The 20,815-nt window shown below is 48.2% G+C and overlaps 1 protein-coding gene across 5 annotated transcripts in view; it reads right to left on the minus strand.

Annotated features, from left to right (window-relative positions):
- The window catches only part of UBA7 (ubiquitin like modifier activating enzyme 7), a 51,047-nt gene that overhangs the window by 2,606 nt on the left and 27,626 nt on the right, over positions 1-20,815 (minus strand). For 2 of the 5 annotated variants that reach the window (XM_060271574.2, XM_060271573.2), the window contains 10 exons: positions 20,559-20,755; positions 19,142-19,206; positions 17,436-17,616; positions 15,989-16,063; positions 14,903-15,092; positions 14,403-14,512; positions 11,020-11,106; positions 10,642-10,833; positions 1,172-1,273; positions 443-543 (listed from right to left, as the gene is read on the minus strand). In XM_060271574.2, coding sequence (XP_060127557.2) covers positions 443-543; positions 1,172-1,273; positions 10,642-10,833; positions 11,020-11,106; positions 14,403-14,512; positions 14,903-15,092; positions 15,989-16,063; positions 17,436-17,616; positions 19,142-19,206; positions 20,559-20,755 — 1,300 coding nt within the window. Of the gene's footprint in view, positions 1-442; positions 544-1,171; positions 1,274-10,641; positions 10,834-11,019; positions 11,107-11,257; positions 11,445-14,402; positions 14,513-14,902; positions 15,093-15,988; positions 16,064-17,435; positions 17,617-19,141; positions 19,207-20,558; positions 20,756-20,815 lie in introns of those variants that run through there. The other 3 variants (XM_088662128.1, XM_088662129.1, XM_088662130.1) reach the window with 3 other exon arrangements.

Raw genomic sequence — 20,815 nt, forward strand, 5'->3', positions numbered from 1 at the left:
GGGATGATGGAAACTGTAGTCTCAAAACATCTGGAGGGCCGAAGTTGAGGAAGCCTGGATTAGACAAATTAATGGAGCACAAGGCTATCAGCAGATACAGTACATTCCCAATATTGTACCACCACTGCCAAAGGCAGCATGCCTCTATATCATAGCTGTCAAGTTCTCCTTTCTTTTAAGGGAAATGCCCTTATGCTGAATAGGCTTCCTCGTGAGAAAAGGGAAAACTTGACAGCTATGCTCTATATGCCAGTTGCTGGAAAGTTCAGGGGGGGAAAGTGCTCTTTTGCTTAGGTCCTCCTTGTGGGTTTCCCCCAGGCATGCGGTTGGCCACTGTGAGAACAGGATGTTGGACGAGGTGGGTCACTGGCTTAATCCAGCAGCCAGGCTCTTCTTATGTTCCTTTGTGACCACCAAACTCTGTTCCTTTGGATTCTCCTACCTGCTGGATAGCTGCTGCTCTTTCGCCTTTTCTTCCGAGAAGCCAGCGTAGAGAAGAGCTTTTCCATATAGTAGCATCTGCAGCACCAAGCAATGCTCCATCTGTGAAAGCAGGCAGGACTCAGCACCACACAGAGACAATCAGAAGTCTCTACTGAAAGAGCTCCAGGAGCACCAGGTTAAGTACAAGTTGCGAGAGGGTGGCGTTCAGCTAAGTTATTCTCAAAATAGACCCACTGAAATGAATGAACATGGTTAAGTTAGGTCCATTAATTTCAAAAGGATGACATGGGAGTGGTGTCTTGGGAACCAGTTGAGGATGGGGTGGGACAATCAGGCCAACCAGAAAAAAGAGCAAAGTAGGAGCAGGGAGCAAACTGAAATGGATTATGGGTCCATCAAGGCAATGGGGTCTTTGGGACAGAACGGGTGCCTCCCATTGATATACATTGGAGTGAATGAAGGTACCTTGGTAAGGGATACCTTTGTATTTGTAATGCTGGAAGGTGCAACATGCCCATTCAAAGTGCTGTGCCCACTGGCCTCTCATGGACCTCAGGATACCGCAGAGGAGAAGACCCACTGCTGCAACTCTGGCATGCATAGTAATGAGGAGGGTCGTGATGGTAGCAGGGAGCATGCAGAAGTCGCATAGGCCATCCCAGCATATGCTATCTGGGTTCCTGATGGAACCTGCCTATGAAACGTTTTACTTGGTCATCCTCTTCACCTGGAGGTGTTTGCAGAGGTCTCTCAAGGTGATCTCCTTTCCCTCGGCATCGACACCTGGCACCTCAATTCTGTCCCAGCAGCTCCATGCTTTCTGGCGATACTGAGATTAAAGCAAAATCAGTGAAGAGTGTCGTGGCAAGACTAATAATAAGACGAACATGCTTATTACCATGCATAAACCTTGGTGGTCTGAAGTCCACTTCACCAGTTGCGTGAGAATAGAGCAGATACCCAAAGAAGGTCAGTTCTAAAATTAAATGCATCACCCAACCCAGCAGGTACCATGTCGCAACATGCTTGCAGCATGAACCAGGTAACCTATGAAGGAGCCATTTCCTGTAGAGCCAAGTGGGTCAGGCCTTAGATCTAGGGTCCCCATATTTCAAAAAGTAAAAATCTGGCTACAAAAGTTGTTGAGCTTCCAACTGCAGCATTCCGGGTATGTCCGGAAAATACTGGACATATGGCAACCTTTTTAGATCACCTATTTTAAAATGTCATGCAGCTAAAACCTTTGTGTGTTGGGCTTACATCCAAGCAAGTTTGCATAGGAATATAGTCTAAAGGACCATATTGGTAACTACCAATGGCCACAGACGGGTTAGTACAAAGTGATTTGAATGACTAGACTTGCTAATATCTTTTTATTAAACTTAAGCCTTAATACCCTTAACGTGGAAGACACAACTGCTAGATCACAAGCACCATGTCTAATTCAGGCTCCACAGTTCATTTATGATTCAAAAATTAAAAAAGCAGAGCTGTTTGTAGCAAAGGAAACCTTCGCAGCAAAGGATTGTAGCAGCTCATTCTATTCACCTTATCAGAAAGAAGGTTAAGAGGTGAACTGATTGTAGCACACCTTCACAGAGGAGAAGTTTTTAAGTGCCAAAAGGGCGGTGCTTTAATCTAGCCAGGAGGAACATAATAACCTCCAATAAAAATAAAAGATAAAACCAGACAAATTCTGATCTGACGCGGCATTTCAAACAGCAAAGGCAACTAACAATTGCAACACCCAATGCCAAGGAAGGGAGTGGGTGGGTTCTCCAAAGCATGGAGAGCACTGGATTTGGATACGGGAAACCCAGATTCAAATCAGTCATAGAGTTCACTCTTCTTTCAACTTAACCCGCCTCATATGCCTGTTGCGAGGCTTAAACTTATTGGAGGAAGGACAGAGTAGAATTCTAAGAAGCAAAGCAGCACAACCCTCACAGGCTCCAAACAAAGACCAGCCCTCTCCTCAAAAATATGTTTTAAGTGGAGTCCATCGCAACAGATGTGGCATCTAATACGAAAGGCAAGGGATGTGGTTCAGTAGCACATCATCTATTTTGTGCACAGAAGTTCCCATGTTCAAGATCTCAGAGAACTGCTGTCTGTAAGTGTAGGCTGCCAGCGGCCACCATGAGGCAGCTTCCCTATGAACTGAAGGAAGTCATTCCTCCTGCACTGCGTATAGGAAGTCAGATCTGGATGAAATGGTTCTTGCCAGTCGTGATGGCTCTGAATGTGCCAACTGTCAACAAGCCTAACGGAGGGGACTCTTTAAGGCTGCCTTCTGTCCATTCATGATCTGTGGCTCTCTGTTGCACAAAGACACATTGAGATGGCGCCTTGCCTATGCACAATTGTCCTTTTCTTCAGAACAAGGCCCAGGATGTTGCGGAACCTCTGAGCCCCCTGCACTGTTGACCCTGCCTGCCTGTTTTGGCCCTGGGCAAGGAGGAGGAGAGAGAGAGAGAGAGAGAGAGGAGGACAAGAAGCAGCCAGTCCTTTTCACAAGGAGCCCTTTGGGGCTAGTTAGTGGTTCATAGCAGGAAGTGCCCTGACCAGAGAGAACTTAGTGGGGTCAGACTGTCGCACAAAGGAATACTGTCCTGGACTAACTCACTGGCCAGCAGGGGAGGAGAAAGGCTGGCCTGGACTGTAGCATTCACCTAGGTCTCCAAAGCAAATCTGTCTTGTTGTCAAAAATGATAGAAATATATATAGAGACACATGGGCATATATACCACCCTAAATCTGGGGACAGAAGCAGCTGCCAGACGTACCACCAGACCCCTGCCCAGCACTCTCACAAGCCTATAAAAGCGAAGCAACAGTTCCCTCTGTTCCTGCGCACAACACTGTGCCCCCATCTGCCCTATACATTTAAAGCAGTGTCATACCACTTTAAAGAGCCATAGCTTCCCCCAGGGAATCCTGGGAGCTGTGTTTTGTTACAGATGCTGAGAGTCTTAGGAGACCTGTGTTCTTCCTCACAGAGCTACATTTCCCCAAGTTCCCCAGAAAGAGGGATTGTTTGTTAATCTGCTCTGGAAATTGTAGCTGTATGAGGGGGACAGGGCTCTCTTAACAACTCTCAGAACACTTAACAAACTTCAGCTCCCATGATTCTTTGGGGGCGGTGGCATGATGGTTAAAAGTGGTATTATACTGCTTTAAATGAATAGTGCAGATGGGGCCCATGCCCCGGAGCACTGCCTTCTGTTCTGCCTGCTTCTCAACAGGATGGAGACAGAGCTCCTCTGCCAGCCAGAGAAGTACAGGGCTACTGTTCTTTCATGCTAGCTTCAGGGCACAGGCCTCCACACCACTAGGTCTCATCAACTCCAGTCGCAGCAGCAAAGCCATGGATTGTAGGAGGGAACTTTTCTCTCTTGCTGAGATCCTCATCTGGGACTCTGTACTTGGGTAGGCTGTACAGTCATGTCCTCTTGCACTAGTCTCCACCCCAAAGCATACTACTAACCCCTTTTCAGATGCTCTGTCCACATGAAGACTGTGGGATGAATGGGGCAAGGGATTGCACTTTGTGGGGCCCCCTACACAGGCCCAGCAGGCTGAGATTCCTGCATTGCAAGGGGTTGGACTAGAATACCCTTGATGTCCCTTCCAACTCTACAACTCTATGATTTCATGTCTGAAAGGGGTTTCCGTATGTGTACAGCTGCATGTACACATGTTCTCGCATGGGAGCAAGACCCCTGATCAAATAGAGGAGCCAAACAGCTGTTTGCAAGAAGCCCTTTCAGTTCTTCTGCTGAATGCAAGCAGGTCTGGACAGGCTAGCAAGGCCAGCATGGTTGATCCCACACCCAGTCCATGCTTTCAGAGGGAAGGTCTGATCACAGCCCCCTTTGCTTGGGATCTGGGGTCTTGCCCTTTGCTCTGTTGAGATGCTGTTTCTAGTCAACTCAGCTGGAGGGCCAAACCTTCTCTCCCAGCTTATTTCAAATTAACACTGAGGTTTTATATATTTCATGGAAAGGAGGGGTGGATGCAAAACAATGGAAAACAGGAGCACCATACAGTACTCACCCATGCTTCCTGCAAGCCCTGGGAAGTACTGCTGGTATTCGGAAGAACGGAAAGCAAATTACAAAAAGGAACAGAACAGAAGCAGGAAGGAGGAACTCATGTTTTCAGCTGGCTGGTGCAGCAAGCTCAGCTGTAGTGTGGTAGCAGCTATGCATTGGTGCCCTGCAAGTTGCCCTTCCTCTATTGTTTTAGACACCAGCTGAAAACTTTTTATTTCAGCAAGACTATCCAAACACATCATTCAGTTATGAATACTTCTTTTAAAAATGTTTTGCTGGTTGCAATCTGTGTTTGATTGATAATTATCTTATTATGTACACTGGCTTGGAGAGATTATTCCAAATGAGTGGACACTTTTTCTAAAAGCATTAATAAGAGCGTGCATGCAAAAGCCAAATCCCTGTAAACGAGAGGGGATATGCTTTGATTTGAAACATGCAAAGTCTCGCTCCTGACCATGCCTCTTTTTTTTGGAAGAACATGCATGGGAGGAGGAAGGCTAGAGTTGGAAGTGAAAGCTGCCTCCCCGCAAAAAAAATCTTGGCCATTTGGGACCATATGGTCCATCCCATTTGCTCTTCTAGGTTGTTGCCAACCCAGAGGGCAGATTCCCATCCTTCCAAAAGAACCATATGGCTGGGCTTGGCCTTTCACACTGACAGGGGACTCATTAGCACCTCTTGCTCAGCTCTTCACCTTCCAGCACCTTAATGCTGCTTCCACAGCAAAGCAGAACCGAAGATATTCTGGGTGTCTCTCCCCGCCCCCAACCCAGCCAGCTTCATGCTGGAAAGGACCAGCCTGCAGAGACTTCGGCAACAGGAGTCCGGTTCTGTTCAAAGCAATGCATCCCCCAGCTAGCTAGATGTCCAGATGCAAAGAAAACCTCCCTTTGCCTGATTTTTTCCCTTTGCTCATGCTGCCTGCCTTACAGTGTCCCGCAAACTTATTACTGTATTCTCACATCCACCCGCCAAAAAAAAAAAAATCGGGTTCAGGCACTAAGAAGCAAAGGTCCAATGAATCTTATTCGAGGGAGGGGGGTTAGGCGTGAATCCTTTGGCGCCAGGGTAAGAGCTCCCTTCCCCCAGTCGCCAGCCCTTGCTAAGTAATGACTCCCATATGCTGCTTAATCAGTTCCACACGTTCCTGGACGGACCCGGCACCGCTCTCAATTCCCTTTGGCAAATCAGCCCCGTACCTCATCGGGAGCTGCTCCCTTCTTCCTGATGCTGTGCTCTATTCACTCCATTGGCTCCCCTCCCCTCCCCTCCTGGTTCTCCACCCACCCAGCTCCGAGGGGAAGCAATTTCAGATCCACTGCTTTCAGGAGTGGATTCATGATTTCACTTCAAAGGGGGGGGGCGGAAGGGGCCAAACTCACTCCTGAAAGTGGAAGCAAACAGTCATTTGCCCCAAGTGGTCCTACGACTGCAAACCCAACCACCGCTGCTCTGGTTTCTTTTTCCTTCCCGTTTTTCCCCCGACAGCGGTTCTATCTATAGCACCACCAGAATGCCCTCCATTCCCAGAGGGCTGACATGGGCTATCTGGGCACGGTGCCACTTCGCTGCAGCCTCTTAAAGACTTTCGGGGGTTGGGAGAGAGAGCGCTCACACACTGCACAGCTGGTCCAAGATTCAAAAACTCTCTCACACACAAAAATTCATTTCCCACCCCCGCGTCACAAGGGAAGCTTTGAAGTTCCTGCTTATACAGGGACCCTTCTGCGGAGCAGGACTGTTAAGAAATCTGAGATGTCCTTTAAAAAAAAGAATCGCATGACGTTTGGAGCCTGCGCGCGCGCGCTCAGCAAGCCCTCGGGCCGCGCAGCGTGATCTGAACTGGGAGCGATGGAGGGGGCAGGGGCGAGAGGAACAGAGGCGCCGAGAGCCCAAGCCGTGGAAATCAGTGGCGATAGAAGAGCCGGCCTTCCCCCACCCCCGTCTTTCCTGCCCGCCCCTCCACCCCGCTCCGGTCCCACCAATCTGGTTCCAATCTGCGCTTCCTGTGTAGCAGGAAGCCCCAGCCTCGCACTCCATAAACTCAAGACAAAAAGGCTTCTATTCAAACAGACGCTCTTAATTTAGCTTCTTGCTCTCCCGCCCTCCTCACCGATTCCACAACCCCCCCCCCCAAACCCAAGCTCTGGCTTCTCTCTCCAGAAAAGGGAGGGTTTTTTTGTGCAAGTAAGCCAAGGCTGGCCCTAGCCCCAACAAATTGGGAGGAATGTGAAGTCTTGGGGCTGCCACAAAAAAGGGGGGGGAAGCACCTCCAAAGTCTACGTCTGTGTACTCGTGTGTGTTATGCATACACGTGTGCAGGCTCATGCATGCACATGTACACACATATGCATCCACATCTATACAATGAATGGCAGAATGCCGTATGAAGAGGCAGCTAGCTAGAAGCCATCGTGTAGGACAGTTAATGGCACTGCTGGTAAGGCAACCCTATAGAGTAAGTGAGGCCTTAGGGCATCACCCAATGTAATTCCAACTCTGAGCTAAGTAGGTCTGGGGAGTGGATGGGAGGCTGCCCAGGAATCTTGCAAATGCAACCCTGAGCTCATTATAGGAAGGTCAGGATACACATCCACAAACATCCACTTATGTCTTGCTACGTCCTTTCCTGGAGAAGGCTCACCAATGACAGTAGTAATATCCAGTGATATAGTCAGCACAAAATAGCTCAGCACAAATGTATGTTCTCCTATAGATGAGATTGTTACCTCTACTTCCCGTCTGATCCTGCTACTGCTACTGCTAAACCACGACTTAGCGTACTGTCGAAACCCGGGCTCATGTTTCGTCGAGCTCCAGATAAAGCATGACCTGTAACCAAGGTTTGTCCTTGGCTTAACAAGCCATGGTTTGTCTGGAGGAGATAAAAAAACATGAATCCAGGTTTAGATTAAACCCTAAGCCGCTCACATCAGCATAGCAGCAGCAGTAACAAAGCAGCTGCAATATCTAGGAGCCTACCCCATTTACACTAAGCCACGGTTTGACTTAACATTACATGGAAACTGAAGCCAGTGAATTGCATCCAAAGAACTGTAAGGTATTACAAATGTGAACAGATGAACATGAATTGCACTTCCTAATTGTCAGCATGTATGTCTGCTCTCTGTTTCCTTGGCTATTAATCTGCAGTCAATATATATATATATATATGAAATTTTATAAACCACTTAATAAAAGAATCTAAGTGATGCATATTTAAACAGTAAAATAATTATCAATAATATGGAGATAAGATCAGAATTAAAAAAAAGATTAGGCATAACTTAATTATATGTCAAAATAGGCTTGCTGGAAAAAAATTTTTTTAGCAAGAGTCTAAAAGTACAATGAAGGCGCCTGACTGAAGTTAAATGCTAGGGAGTTCCAAAGCTTCACAGAAGCCGAACACGTATTAAATGGCACTTGTAAAAGTGCATGTTCCGTTGATAGAAGCTGCCAAGTAGGTACATATGGGGCAAGGATGTCTCAAATAAATCGGTCCGAAGCTGTTAAGAGCTTTATATACTACTAGTAAAACCATGACCTTGGCTCAGTAGCAAATTGGCGGCAAGTGAAGATCTTTAGGAAGAGGTATAATGGGGCTGTGGGTTAAACCACAGAACCTAGGGCTTGCTGATCAGAAGGTCGGTGGTTCGAATCCCTGCAATGGGGTGAGCTCCCGTTGCTCGGTCCCAGCTCCTGCCCACCTAGCAGTTCGAAAGCACATCAAAGTGCAAGTAGATAAATAGGGACCGCTCTGACGGGAAGGTAAACGGCGTTTCCGTGCGCTGCTCTGGTTCACCAGAAGCAGCTTTGTCATGCTGGCCACATGACCCGGAAGCTGTCTGCGGACAAACGCCAGCTCCCTCGGCCTATAAAGCGAGATGAGTGCCGCAATCCCAGAGTCGGACACGACTGGACCTGAATGGTCAGGGGCCCCTTTACCTTTACTTTATAATACGTTGGCAGCAATCGTATTGCAGCATTGACAACTGCACTTTATGGGCCAAGTATAGGGGAAGCCCCACAAAGAGTGCATTGAAGCAAGCCAATCTTGAAGTTACCAGTGCCTAGACTACTGTGGCCATGTTATCCAGGTCTAAGAGCATCTGCAGCTGCCACTCCAGACTGCACGCTTCCTCCTTCAGAGGAAGTGCAATTCCATCCTGGGAAACTCACCAATTTCTTGGACATGTGAACCAGGGTCTTGCCAGGATTCAAGATCTGTTTGTTTTCCCTTGTCCAGCTCACCACTACATCTTTGACAGTAATGCCAAACCTACCATAATTATTCACACACAACAACTTGTCTATCGGCTGAAGGTAGTATGGCGGGGGGAATTCTATCGCCTTATGCTGCTCTCAAGATGTCCACCAAGCATCTACTGCATGCCTGCAAGGCACAAGGGGAACAAATGTTCACTGCCTTGCATGAGGGCCCATTCTGCATTCACTGGGCCTGCTGGCTATACCTCCAAGAAACACCTCTCAGTCAAAGCGGTTCAGAACACCCAGTGGATGCATAGATGCCTGTGCGGAAAGGTCAAGAACCAGCATCTGGGGCTGAGGCTAAAGGAAAGGGGTGTTGAGTTAGGCCAGGGCAAGAAAAGCCAGAGATCCAGCTTGGCACCAGCTGTGTGTGTCAGCTGCAGGTTAAAGACCATTTCCTGTGTCTGACAGCTCACAGGCAGCCTTGTCTGTGCCTCTCCTTCCACACTGCTGCTAGCCTGATACACACGCCAGGCACCGGCTTCTGAAACTAGATCTCCTTCGCCTTCTGCCTGCCAGAAGGGGCTCAGGAAAGGCAGGCTCAGCAGCTGAGTGGGAACAGCCGCCCTCCCCCACACATTGGCTCCTGGCAAGCTGCTCAGTACCCAGCACCCAGACAGGAGAGATGGAGTAGGAAGTCTCCCCCTCAGCACAGTCTGGGAGAGCTCACCTCCCTACAGGGCAACCATTCTAGCACCAGCTCCAGCTTGCATAAGTTCTGACTGCGTGGTCCACTTCCAGGGATAAGGTATGGCTGGGCACTCTGGGAACAGACGGCAGTCAGGCCTGAAAGTATCACAGCACCACCATCGCCATGGTGCTCAAGGGCTACAGTGGTTGTCCCACTGCTGCTGTAAGGGGGACTTGGTCAGGAGAGGTTCACAGGCTGGACATGCAAATCTTTCTATACCTGTTTGGCTTTGGGCATCACAGCAGCAGCGTAAGAACTAAAGGCATGAGGTGCTGTACATCTGTCCTGAAACATCCAAAGTTGCTCTTAGGTACACTCTGCAGCACAGGACAAGAGCAAGCCATTGCTGTTTCGTTTGGATTTTTAAGAGGAGGAGAGGGAGCTGGGGAATTAAGGAGATACCTGTCTGGATCAATTCCTGTGCCCACACATAAATGCTCCTAGGTACAGAACCTCTAATCCAGCTATATGGGATACTGCACTAGCCTTGGGGAAGGCAGGTTCTTGTTCATGAATGACTTACTCTCCACACTGCAGCACTCCGTGTTCTCTCTTCTAGAGACTTGGGAAGTCTGCCCCTTGCCAGCCACGGCCCTCTTCCCATGGCATGTCCTTCACCAACCCTGCCTCACACTCTCCTCAAGCAATCTTGCTTAGCTAGGATGTGTCCTTGAACTCCAATAATGCCTTTTACTTGCCTGGATAGAGGATAAAGAGGTGTGTGTAGACCAGGCATTCCCAAACTTCGGCTCTCCAGATGTTTTGGACTACAGTTCCCATCATCCCTGACCACTGGTCCTCTTAACAAGGGATCATGGGAGTTGTAGGCCAAAACATCTGGAGGGCCGCAGTTTGGGGATGCCTGGTGTAGACTGTACAAAGTGAAAATGTACATCTGTTGCTCCTCCTCCTTTTGCCTCTGGTTCCACCCACCTCTGGCATGTGGCCCCCAGGTGATTGTCCAGAACAGAACATGGCCCCTGAGTTGAAAAAGTCCCCTGCCTCTGATCTACAGCCTCAGCAGAGTTAGCTCTGAGTGTAAAGAACAGCAGCCCATCTAAATGCACATAGTCTCTCTCTCTCTCCTGCCCTCCCTGCCAGTCTGCTAGGAAAAGCAGGCCCTCCTGAGCTTCTTTCTACCTTCAAAGCAAGATGAGCCCAGAGCCCAGGCCTCACCTTGTATATTGGTTGAGACAGAGGCTGGAAGCGATTGAGCAGGGGCTCCGAGAGCTGCAGGAAGCTGTTGCGATAGGAGCTCAGGCGCTCGTGTCGCCACACCAGCTTGTAAAGCTCCAAGCACACCAGACCAGCTACAGCTGTTGTGGTTGTGGCAATGGCAGGCACGATCCTCCCCACGATCCTCATTGCCTGTGGAAATCAAACTGGGCCTTCAGCATGAAGACGGTGAATGGGGAAGGGTACCAGAGGTTACTGGAGGGAGGGATGCTGCTAGGCCAGAGACAGACACATGAATATGTCCCGCCCCACTTTATTTCCTGAAGCTGGCAGGCAGCTGGAGAAAATGACTCCCAAAGTCCCGCCTCCTTTCCTCACCTGGAGCTTATCAGCTGGAGGGATGCCATAGTTCTCAGCTCGCAGATTGGCTGCTGTCATGATGAAGTTCAAGTGAATGTCATTCCCCTGAGGGCCCAAAAAAATTGCAGAATCAATCGAGGCCAGAGAAGGGTGGCAAGGACAGAGGGAAAAAAGAGAAGGGATCTTAGTGGGATGAGGATGAGAACAAAGGGAGTGCAAGGTCTACAAAGGTCTACAAACAGAGGTTACAGCCAGGTTTGTGTGTACGGTGTGATTTTATTTAACCATAGAAGAGATTGGGTGGGGAATCTGGTTCTCTGATGTTGCTAGACCACAGCTCTCATTGCGACCTGGAATTGGAATCCAACAATGTCTGAAGAGCCAAAGGCCCCTAGAGTCTAGGAGGTAGAGCTTCAGTTCCCTGCAAAGCTCCTTGCATTTTCCTGTGAATAGTAGGAGCAGAATAAAATGTGCTAATCACAAGCAACTATACACAAATTTGCAGCACGTGCACAGGCACAGAATCGGACTAAGTAACCATCTGAGCAGCGATGGTACAACATAAGCTTCCCCCAGTGTGTGAGGGAGACCACACGACAGGGCAGAGGCCATCCTTAGCAGACAGAAGGCCCCTGACATCTGCTGCTAAAATCAGATTGCAGGTGAGACACTGGAGAGCTTCTACCAGTTTCGGCAAGCAGCACTGGGCCAGCAAAACAAATACTGTAATCTGATGAGGCAGCTTCCTAGTCCTTACGTACGATGATTGGAGAAAGCCTTGTTTATAGAAATAATATGAAAGTGACAAAAACACACAGTTCCTGGCTGAAGGACTCCACTGCCTGGCTTGATAACCACTGCCATTTTGTACTCAAGGAACAGACTCTTCTGATCCTTCTTGGCTCATTTGTTTTGCACTCAGAAAAGAACACAGCCTGTAGGAGGGTGGGTCATGCGCTGCAAACCACAAACAGGGCTGGGTATAAGGCTGTGTACGCATTAGCATTTTAAAACATGTCTAGGTTGTCCTTTTTCTCACTTAGGATTGAAGCTGGCTGTGGAGGAAACGCATCAAAACACAGCAGTTCACAAGAAATTACAAGATAGATGTAGCATAGATGCTTATGTTGTATGTACACTGCTTCCCAAAAGAGTGGTGGGAGTGTGCTGGATGTGGAGTGAACAGAAGTGTGTACACAGCCTAAGAGAGTACCCTGTTTCTCTGAAAATAAGTAGTAGGCTAGGTAGTACACAGATTGAGGGAGGGATACTGACCCCAGGCTCATCTCAGCCCATTCCTGGCACTCTGGCACCTCCAAAAGCTGGACACAAGAACTGCAGCTTACAGCAACGTCAAATTCAGGGACATCTTTGGCTGTGCCAACACCCACCCTCCACCTCCGTTTACATCCAGTGTGCTCTCACCACTGGTTTGGGAAGTGCTGTACATACAGTATTAGCCACAATCTGTATCTATCCTATTGTTTCTTATGAAATACTGCATTTTGATGTGTTTTTGTCCAGACCAGTCTCTATCCGGAGAAAAAAGTACAACCTAACTGCTTTGAGTGTACAGTACCTCAGAATGTACTCCTACTAATCTAGGCCTAAGTATCTATACTGACACAGATGTGACAGTTGCAAGTCACATGGGGTGTTGAGAAGGAACGTTTCAACACAGACAAGACAGTGGTGAAGGATTATTTTTCAGTAGTAAACATGATGGCAACAACCACACACACACACACACACACACACACACACACACACACACAAGGCACAGTCCAAAGATTAGGAGTTTTAAATATCCACTCAAACCCTTCCCATTGGAATCAGTGGGACTTGGGGACTTAGTTCAGCTGGACCAGTAAAGACAGAAATGAAATTCATACATTCAAGAAACCTGTGGCAGGCCGTGCATATGTCAATCCTAAATATCAATCTACACAAAATACAACTTTAAACTTCAGGCACAAACCTCCTCCACCCCCAAAAAACCCTTAAAAGGTCAAAGCAACAAAACATTCCATACAAACCAGATTTTTTTTATTAGGGCTGTTTGACAGCAGCTTTCAACTTATCCTCCAATATATGGAAAATATTCTACCTTAACTGAAATCTGGGCCCCAATCCTGGCAGCTGATGATATATTGGGATATAATCCCCACAAGCTCCCCACATTACATCCGCAGTTGTGCAGACAAATGCTCACTGTATGAAGAAACTTCTGTAACAGCAGCTGTGGAGTAGAAGTGGGCCCGCTCCCAATTCTACTGAACACATTAACAAAAAAATCCCCCACAATTCAGCTACTAGTGTCATTTTAGCTGAATAAAACAGTCTCTCTGCTACAATACAGAACTAAAAGATAGGGGATGGCAGAACACATGCTTTGCCTGCAGAAAGAAGCTCCTCATTCAATGTCCAATAGGGGCTTCCACTCTACAGAACAAGTGGTCTGGATTGTAAAAAATTAGCCTGGTTCAGACGTAATGACAAACCATGATTTCCTGTGCCATTATTACTTAGGGTTGCCATATTTCAAAAAGTGGAAATCCACACACACAAAGGTTGTTGAGCTCTTTTTGGCAAAATTGCAACAACATTGGTTATATAGGGCATTCACATTTTAAACATACGGTAGTTTATTCGTTCAGAATACTTCTTAAAAGTATCTGTCTATTAGGGCTGTCATATTTCAAAAAATTAATTTTTAAAAAATTAATTAAACAAAACCTGAACTTCCAACAACGGTTGCCATTTGTCTGGTTTTCCCCAGACATTTCAGCAATTTCTGCCTAGACACTGCTTCCTACTGTGGTATTCTGGCTGTGTCATGGAAATTCCAGATGTATGGCAACCCTACTGTCTATTCATCATTGCTTTTTGTAGTAATCCATATATGTATCCTGCAAGGTAGGCCAGTATTCTGACTCTTATTTTACAGTTAGAAGGCTGACCCAGAGACTGTGGCTTGTTAAGTATCAGTGAGTTCATGCCAGTGATGACATTCAGAAAGAGGCATCCTGATTTGTAGCTCAGTCTCTAAGCCTCTATACTCAAACTTTTGGCACATGATGAAATCAGATAGTAATTTTTTATTTGGGCATCTGAACCCTGAACGTAAAATATCTTGCCTGTGCCTGCCCTTTACAGATACTGGGGCACTGGGAAAATTTGTGAGTCATCCCAAGAAAGCACTGTTGATCTTAACCGAAATTAACCCATCGAGGATTAAGAGGCATAAGCAGAGCTGCAGGAGGGGAAGTCATGGCTGGAACAGCAGAGTCACACACCACACCCTCTCTCCTCCAAGAAGGGTCATGCTCTTCCGCCTTTGGAAACCTGGAGCTCAGAGGGAAATGAAAAGTGAGATGGAAACATGCAGGAATGTTTTTTACCTTCTCAAAGCAAATGGGCTCCATAGCATTAGACATGAGGGAATTTTGCTCTTCCAGCTCTTGTCTTAGTGCTGCCAGTTCCTGCCTCAGCTCTCCCATCTCGGTCTCATCTGAAAGACACAAGTAGGGATGGTAGGCGGGGACACAGCCCAGCAGTGGCCTGAGATGTAAGCAGTGCAGGGAGAAGCACGTTATCCACTTCTGGCTTGGGTCTACTGTGTGGGAAGCCCAAGTCTCATCTCACCCTTAGAGATCCCACTGCATTTCCTGGCACTCCATTCACAGATCTGACACGGTTGGCAGACTGCTCTAAGGAAGGATGGGAAACCTGCAGCCCTCCAGATGTTGCTGTACTACAGTTCCCATCATACTTGACCACACTGGCCAGGCTGGCTGGGGCTGATGTGAGTTGGAGTCCAACAACATCTGGAAGGTCACAGGTTCCCTGCTAGGGCCTGGTTGGAACAGTTGGGATACCTGCCCTTCAGAAAACTTCTTACCAACAGAGTCTTGTGGATTCTGCATCTCTTGGTCAGTGAGAGGGATATGCACTCCCTGAAGTGGCTGGAAAGGCGGCAGATGCAAGCCAAAGAGGACTTGGGAAGTGACAGAATCATCCTCACTCACATGAAGTTTGTGGGTATTGGCAAAGAGGTGACTGGCAGCCAAAATGAAGGTCTTGTGGGTGGTCTAGAAAAACACAGAAGGTGCATCAGAGACAGCAGCACCCTTCCCTATACTATGGACTGTTTCCTTCTCCCGACAACCAGTGACTGGCTCTACTGGCTGCTCTTCCAGAAATGTAGACCCCTTCCCACCTCAGCTAAGCATCCTCTTCCCTCCTACACAGTCAAAACAGCATCCCAACTCATGGAAGCCTGCTGCCAGATTCAGACCCGGGGGCTATATCCAACCCTGCTCTTCCACTCTACTCAAACAGACTTCCACTTGCACAACAGAACTTCCCCTTCCTCTCCTCCCTGCTACAGCCACCACCAAAATCTGTTCCAAAGGGTTGAGGGAGCTTCCAGAGCAGATTTTGGGAGTGTGCAAGCAGAAGAAAGGAAGCAGAAATCTCACAGTAGACGTGTATCCATTCAGCATTGAATACAAGCCCAAATTGGTGGGAACAATGATTTCGGGAATCTTACATGCCAAATGTGCTGGATCTTGGGTCATTTGCAACCCACACTTCTACAGAGGTATAAGATGGGCTCAGTTCATGGTCAGTTCACCTTTTTAAACTAAGCAGATCAAGCAAATGAGAAAAACAGGGCCAACCTCTTGCTCATCAATTAGGGTGTCATGGTACATGTTGGTGCTATTTTACACAATAAATAAGGTGAAAAACAGATAAGGGGTTTCCACCTGCTCTAGACAGCAAGAATAAAAAAGGCACTAATTTCCATTTATTGCCTTTTCTTTTCTTTTTTTCCTGAAAAGTTACATTCGTCCCTTTCTTTGACCATAAGACTAGGAAGTGCTAAACCTAGCTGAGTAAATGTCCCTAGATGTTCCTCACTGAGGGTGCAATCTCCATTGCATCCTGAGTTCCCCCCACTTCTCAAGCTGAGCTCCCCACTCACATGATGGCTGCCAAATTTCAGCGGCTGTGGGCATCGCTTGGGCCCTGACCAGAAAGGAAGTCCAGAGCTTGTCTCCTGGGGACAAAGACAGCTGGGATCAGTCAGGAAACAGCATCAGAGGGGGCAGGAGGAGAAGAAGTTCAAGGAAGGAAACTCTACAGGCCAAGCAAGGGCTGGAAGAGGGCCAAAGGGCCAAGAAAAAAAATATGTAAATTAGCATGTTGTTGATTTTCCAGAGTTCAGACATGAGTACTAGGTTCCCTCGCTAGGAGCCAAGCTCACTCATATGCCAAAAACATATAATTTATCTCCACCAAGACACCTGGGACAAAACATAACCACCAACCACAAAATGATTTCAGCCAATCATTTGTGACTAGTGCTGTCCAGTCACTGGGATTGCAAGGAGGTCAAACTCCAGCCTGTGTTGTGTGCCAGGGCCAAAGGAAGGAGCCTGATTCATAATGAAGGGAGGGGCGCAACTGACTCAGTGCCCAGAGGATGTATACTCTAGAACCCATGGCAACATCATTAAGAAGGCCCCCGCTGACTTTATATAATAACTGTCCTAGGTTTAACAACTTGTTGCTTGAGATGTTACACAGACTGCTTTGTCCAGCCTGACCGTCAGGCTTTCCTGGCCCAGATTGCCTGCCTTTGGCCTCTTGGTTGCTGTTTCAGGAACTGACCGTGCAGTTTGCCTCCGACCCACAGCCAACCCTACCATTAGGCAAAGTGAGTAACTGTGTCTGGGCCCCAGACGTTCCTCCTGAGCCGTGATTGGAGATCAAAGCTTTGAGTACCACAGGCCTGTCACATACCAATCCTGCTCTCCTCAGGTGCAGTGGAGGACCCTACCCCATTGGCTTGTTGAACTAAGATTCAAGTGCAGTCTAGTCATCTTCCGGTCATGGTGTGTGTGTGTGTGTGTGTGTGTGTGTGTGTGTGTGTGTGTGTGTTCAAGCAGCAAAACCTCTTGGGCCAGCCCTGCTGTGACCATCCTGTGCCTTGCTGTGGGGCCAAAAGCTATAAGCAACTGGTTCTTGGTGCAATTAAAGCCATTGGAGATGCTGTTTGTGAACCAGGTCATATAAATGGTGGTGTGGGTCCACCTAGAAAGAGCCCAGAGTGAGAACTACTGGTGTTAAGGCTAAGGGTGAGTAGGCAACTCCCACAGGAGGTTTAACGTTACAAGTAGCTGGAAGAAAACACCAACCAAGTGCCTGCTTCACTGAAAGATGGGCTTTGCAAAGACCACCACTTGGTCTTAATATATCTCACATTAAGCATCTGCCAACAGAAGTCTGCTGCATTTGGTTCCAGACACCTGGATTCCAACTCTCAGAGCCAGTGCTGAGTGATTGTAACAGAGAAAGGCAAAGGAGAGCTTAGAAAAGCACCACACTGGGAGCCAGGAAATGGCCGGGGAAAGAGGTAGGGCCCATACATGCTCAGGTGGGAAGTTATGCAGCAGCTGCTGGATGTCATGGGAGAAAAGGCGCTCCCAAAGTCTCCGAGCCCAGACCACGCAGTCTCTCCAGTTGCACGGCTTCTCCTGAAAGCTGATGCGCACTAATTCCAGCATCTTGACAGCCTCCATTTCTTGGGACTCTAGGAAGCTGGGATCCCTGTGGACAACAACATACCTTGTTTGTGGCAGAATTTGGAGATAACTCTGCTGTTAATTCTTCCTAGTACTGTAGGTAGTTTGTTATCAATTCCATGCTTAGAAATATCTATGATGCCTCTCCAAATGCCCGGGGCAGCTAACAGACACCAATAAAGCAATCCAGAATAACTTAAGACATAAGAAGAGCCCTGCTGGATCAGGCCAAAGCCCCATCTAATCTAGCATCTTCTTCTCATACTTGTCAACCAGATGCCCATGGGAAGCCTATAAGCAGGATCTGAGCACAACACCTTGCCTAACAATCCACATCCTAGACAGCTTTGTTATAATGGCACATCCCTAAGTCGAGTGAGATCTGTATTATCAGCCTATCCTCCAAAAGCTAACCACCACAAGTTGGCTTTGCATTTCTCCTGGGGTGTGGAGTGGGTCCATCAGGATATAGGGACACAACTGAATCCCAACTGGAGGTTGGCTCTAGAGTCTTGGGGCAATGAAGGTCCTGCTTCAAGAGGCATCAGAATTCCAGCTCAGGAACCTCACCGTTGTGGATTCCCAACACAAGCAATCAGGATGGGAATGAAGTGGCCAAGTGCCTTTTGACATCAAGTAAGTTAAAAGGCGTGGGACCCAGGTGGCGCTGTGGTTAAACCACTGAGCCTAGGGCTTGCTGATCAGAAGGTCGGCGGTTCGAATCCCTGTGACGGGGTGAGCTCCTGTTGCTGCCAACCTAGCAGTTCGAAAGCACGTCAAAATGCAAGTAGATAAATAGGAACTGCTACAGTGGGAAGGTAAACGGCGTTTCCATGTGCTGCTCTGGTTCACCAGAAACAGCTATGTCATGCTGGCCACATGACCTGAAAGCTATACGCCGGCTCCCTCGGCCAATAATGCGAGATGAGCGCGCAACCCCAGAGTCGGTCACGACTGGACCTAATGGTCAGGGGTCCCTTTACCTTTACCTTTAAGTTAAAAGGCAAGAGCAGGGGGCAGAGGGAGGGAAACGTTTCTGAGCATGTTTGTCTCATGCACCATCCCCCAGGGAGCAGCGTGAATGGGGGTTATTCCATTACCATCAACAGATTAGGCTGAGAGGCAGGGACTGGCCCACTATGGTCACCCAGTGAATTTCATAAGGCAGCTAGGATTTTCCCTGTTCAAGTCTGATACTTTAAACATTACACCACCTGTGGTCATCATGGGACTTGGATAATGATCAATATGTCTTCTAATCTAGGCGGCTGCAGAGCCCCCCTTTTTTGCACTGAATGTATAACTAGTAATTTTAAGCACATGGAGCTCTGAGTGGGTCCTGCCCCTAGGCAATTCCACCTTCCACCCCAGATGCAGCAGCTCCTACTGCAGCTCAGAGGTAAATATGAATGTGTGGTAAACTTCCCTCTACCTCACCCTGAAGACTCCTTATCAAAATCCACTCTAGTCCCTCCACATCCCACTTTAAGCTTTCCTTCTTGCCATTTATCTACCACATCACCTCAGTCAAGATCGCTCCCCATACTCACTTCAGGAATGTGTTGACGTTTTCTGCTTTTGCCTTGAAAAGACCCTCAAACTGATCTCGGGCCCACTGCAAGAGAAAAAGATGGGCCTAGGGGAGTTTTTTGTCAGCAGTTACTTGGGGTCCCTTAGAACAGGGGCTAGGGACATTTTTTCAGGCTTGCTCTCAGGCAAATGGGCACTGGACTGCAGCCTCAGAGCACCTCTTCCTTCCAGTTGTTCCTTGGTTCTAAGGCAGTATACACACTCTCCTTCAGCCTGAAAGTAAGATGAGCCCCACAACCCCATAGGAGGCACCTTTAACTGGACTTAACTGTCCAGGGGTCCTTTCCCTTTTACCTTTTTTACCTTACACACTTAACATTAAAGCACACTTAAAGTGCATTCTTTCCCTCAAATAATTCTGGGCACTGTAGCTTACCCCTCACAGAGTTACAATTCTCAGCAACCCTTAAAAAAACCACAGCATCCATAATTCTCAGGGGCAGAAATATGCTTCAAATGTGCTTTAAAGATATAGGTTGGAATTAAACACCACACTGTGGTCAAAGCCCTGTCAGTGTAGGCCAGGCATCCCCAAACGGCAGCCCTCCAGATGTTTTGGCCTACAACTCCCATGATCCCTAGCTAACAGGACCAGTGGTCGGGGAAGATGGGAATTATAGTCCAAAACATCTGGAGGGCTGAAGTTTGGGGGTGCCTGCTGTAGGTACTGCAGTTCTCTTTTCATTATCCTGACCCCCCCACCCCAGAGCCAATCATGGTGGGCACCATGAGGAGGAGAGGAGAGTTAGGCCCTGTGGTGCAAGTGGTCATTAGGTGACTCCTACCCATAGTGTGTACACACAGTCCTAGTTGGGGGCGCAGTCTGGGAACTCTGGTGCCATTCCCTAAAACTGAACTCCTGCCCCTGTTGCTCCTCAGGGTCCTGATGCTACATAACAGGCCCAACCAAACAGCCTCCCCATCAGCATCTCCTTCTCCATGGAGTGAAGGAAGCAGGGGCATGCAAAAGCACTAGGGCAGTGTGAGATTTTAAAAAAGAGAGAGGTCTGTCTAGCCCTGCCACAGAAAAAGGAGAAGCAGCTGAAGCTCTGCAAAGGGCAAAGGATTTTGGCCTGGCTTCTGGGCGAAACAGCTGGACCCCATATCCTGCCGTCAACGCTGTTGACAGCCCTGGCCCTCGTGCAGCTGCCTGGAAAGAGTAAATGAAGCCAAGGGGCCAGGCAAGGAGTGAAGAGGAGCTTGGCAGCTGAGAGTTTTCCCTCTTTAGGCATGGGCCAACTGGAGAGAAAGGCAGGAGAGGGGTCTCTTTGGCAGCAGCAGGCACTGCAAAGTGGATCTGCAGCTGAAAGAATAAGTAACAGTATTTGAGGAGGCCAGAAAAAAACCCAGCCTTCCCCCCCCTCCACACATACACACCTGCAGCGTGTGCTGGATGGTGCTGGGGAAGTGGCGCAGGGTGCAGAGAGGGTACTGTGTCTCTTCCTCCTCCTGAGCTTGGCCAAAGGACTCTGTCAGAAAGGGCACAAAGACCTGGACGTGCCCCCAGGTGCCTTCCGTTCCGGAATCAAGCAGAGGCTTGAGGTACTGCACACACCTTTGGCACAAGTATTTTCCTGCGGGAGGAAAGAGAGGAGGTAGAAAGGACACTAGATCCTTTGCAGTGCCCTACCTTC

Source organism: Zootoca vivipara, chromosome 2, assembly GCF_965207765.1.
Source record: "Zootoca vivipara chromosome 2, rZooViv2.hap1.1, whole genome shotgun sequence".
In the NCBI taxonomy this organism is placed as follows: Eukaryota; Metazoa; Chordata; class Lepidosauria; order Squamata; family Lacertidae; genus Zootoca; species Zootoca vivipara.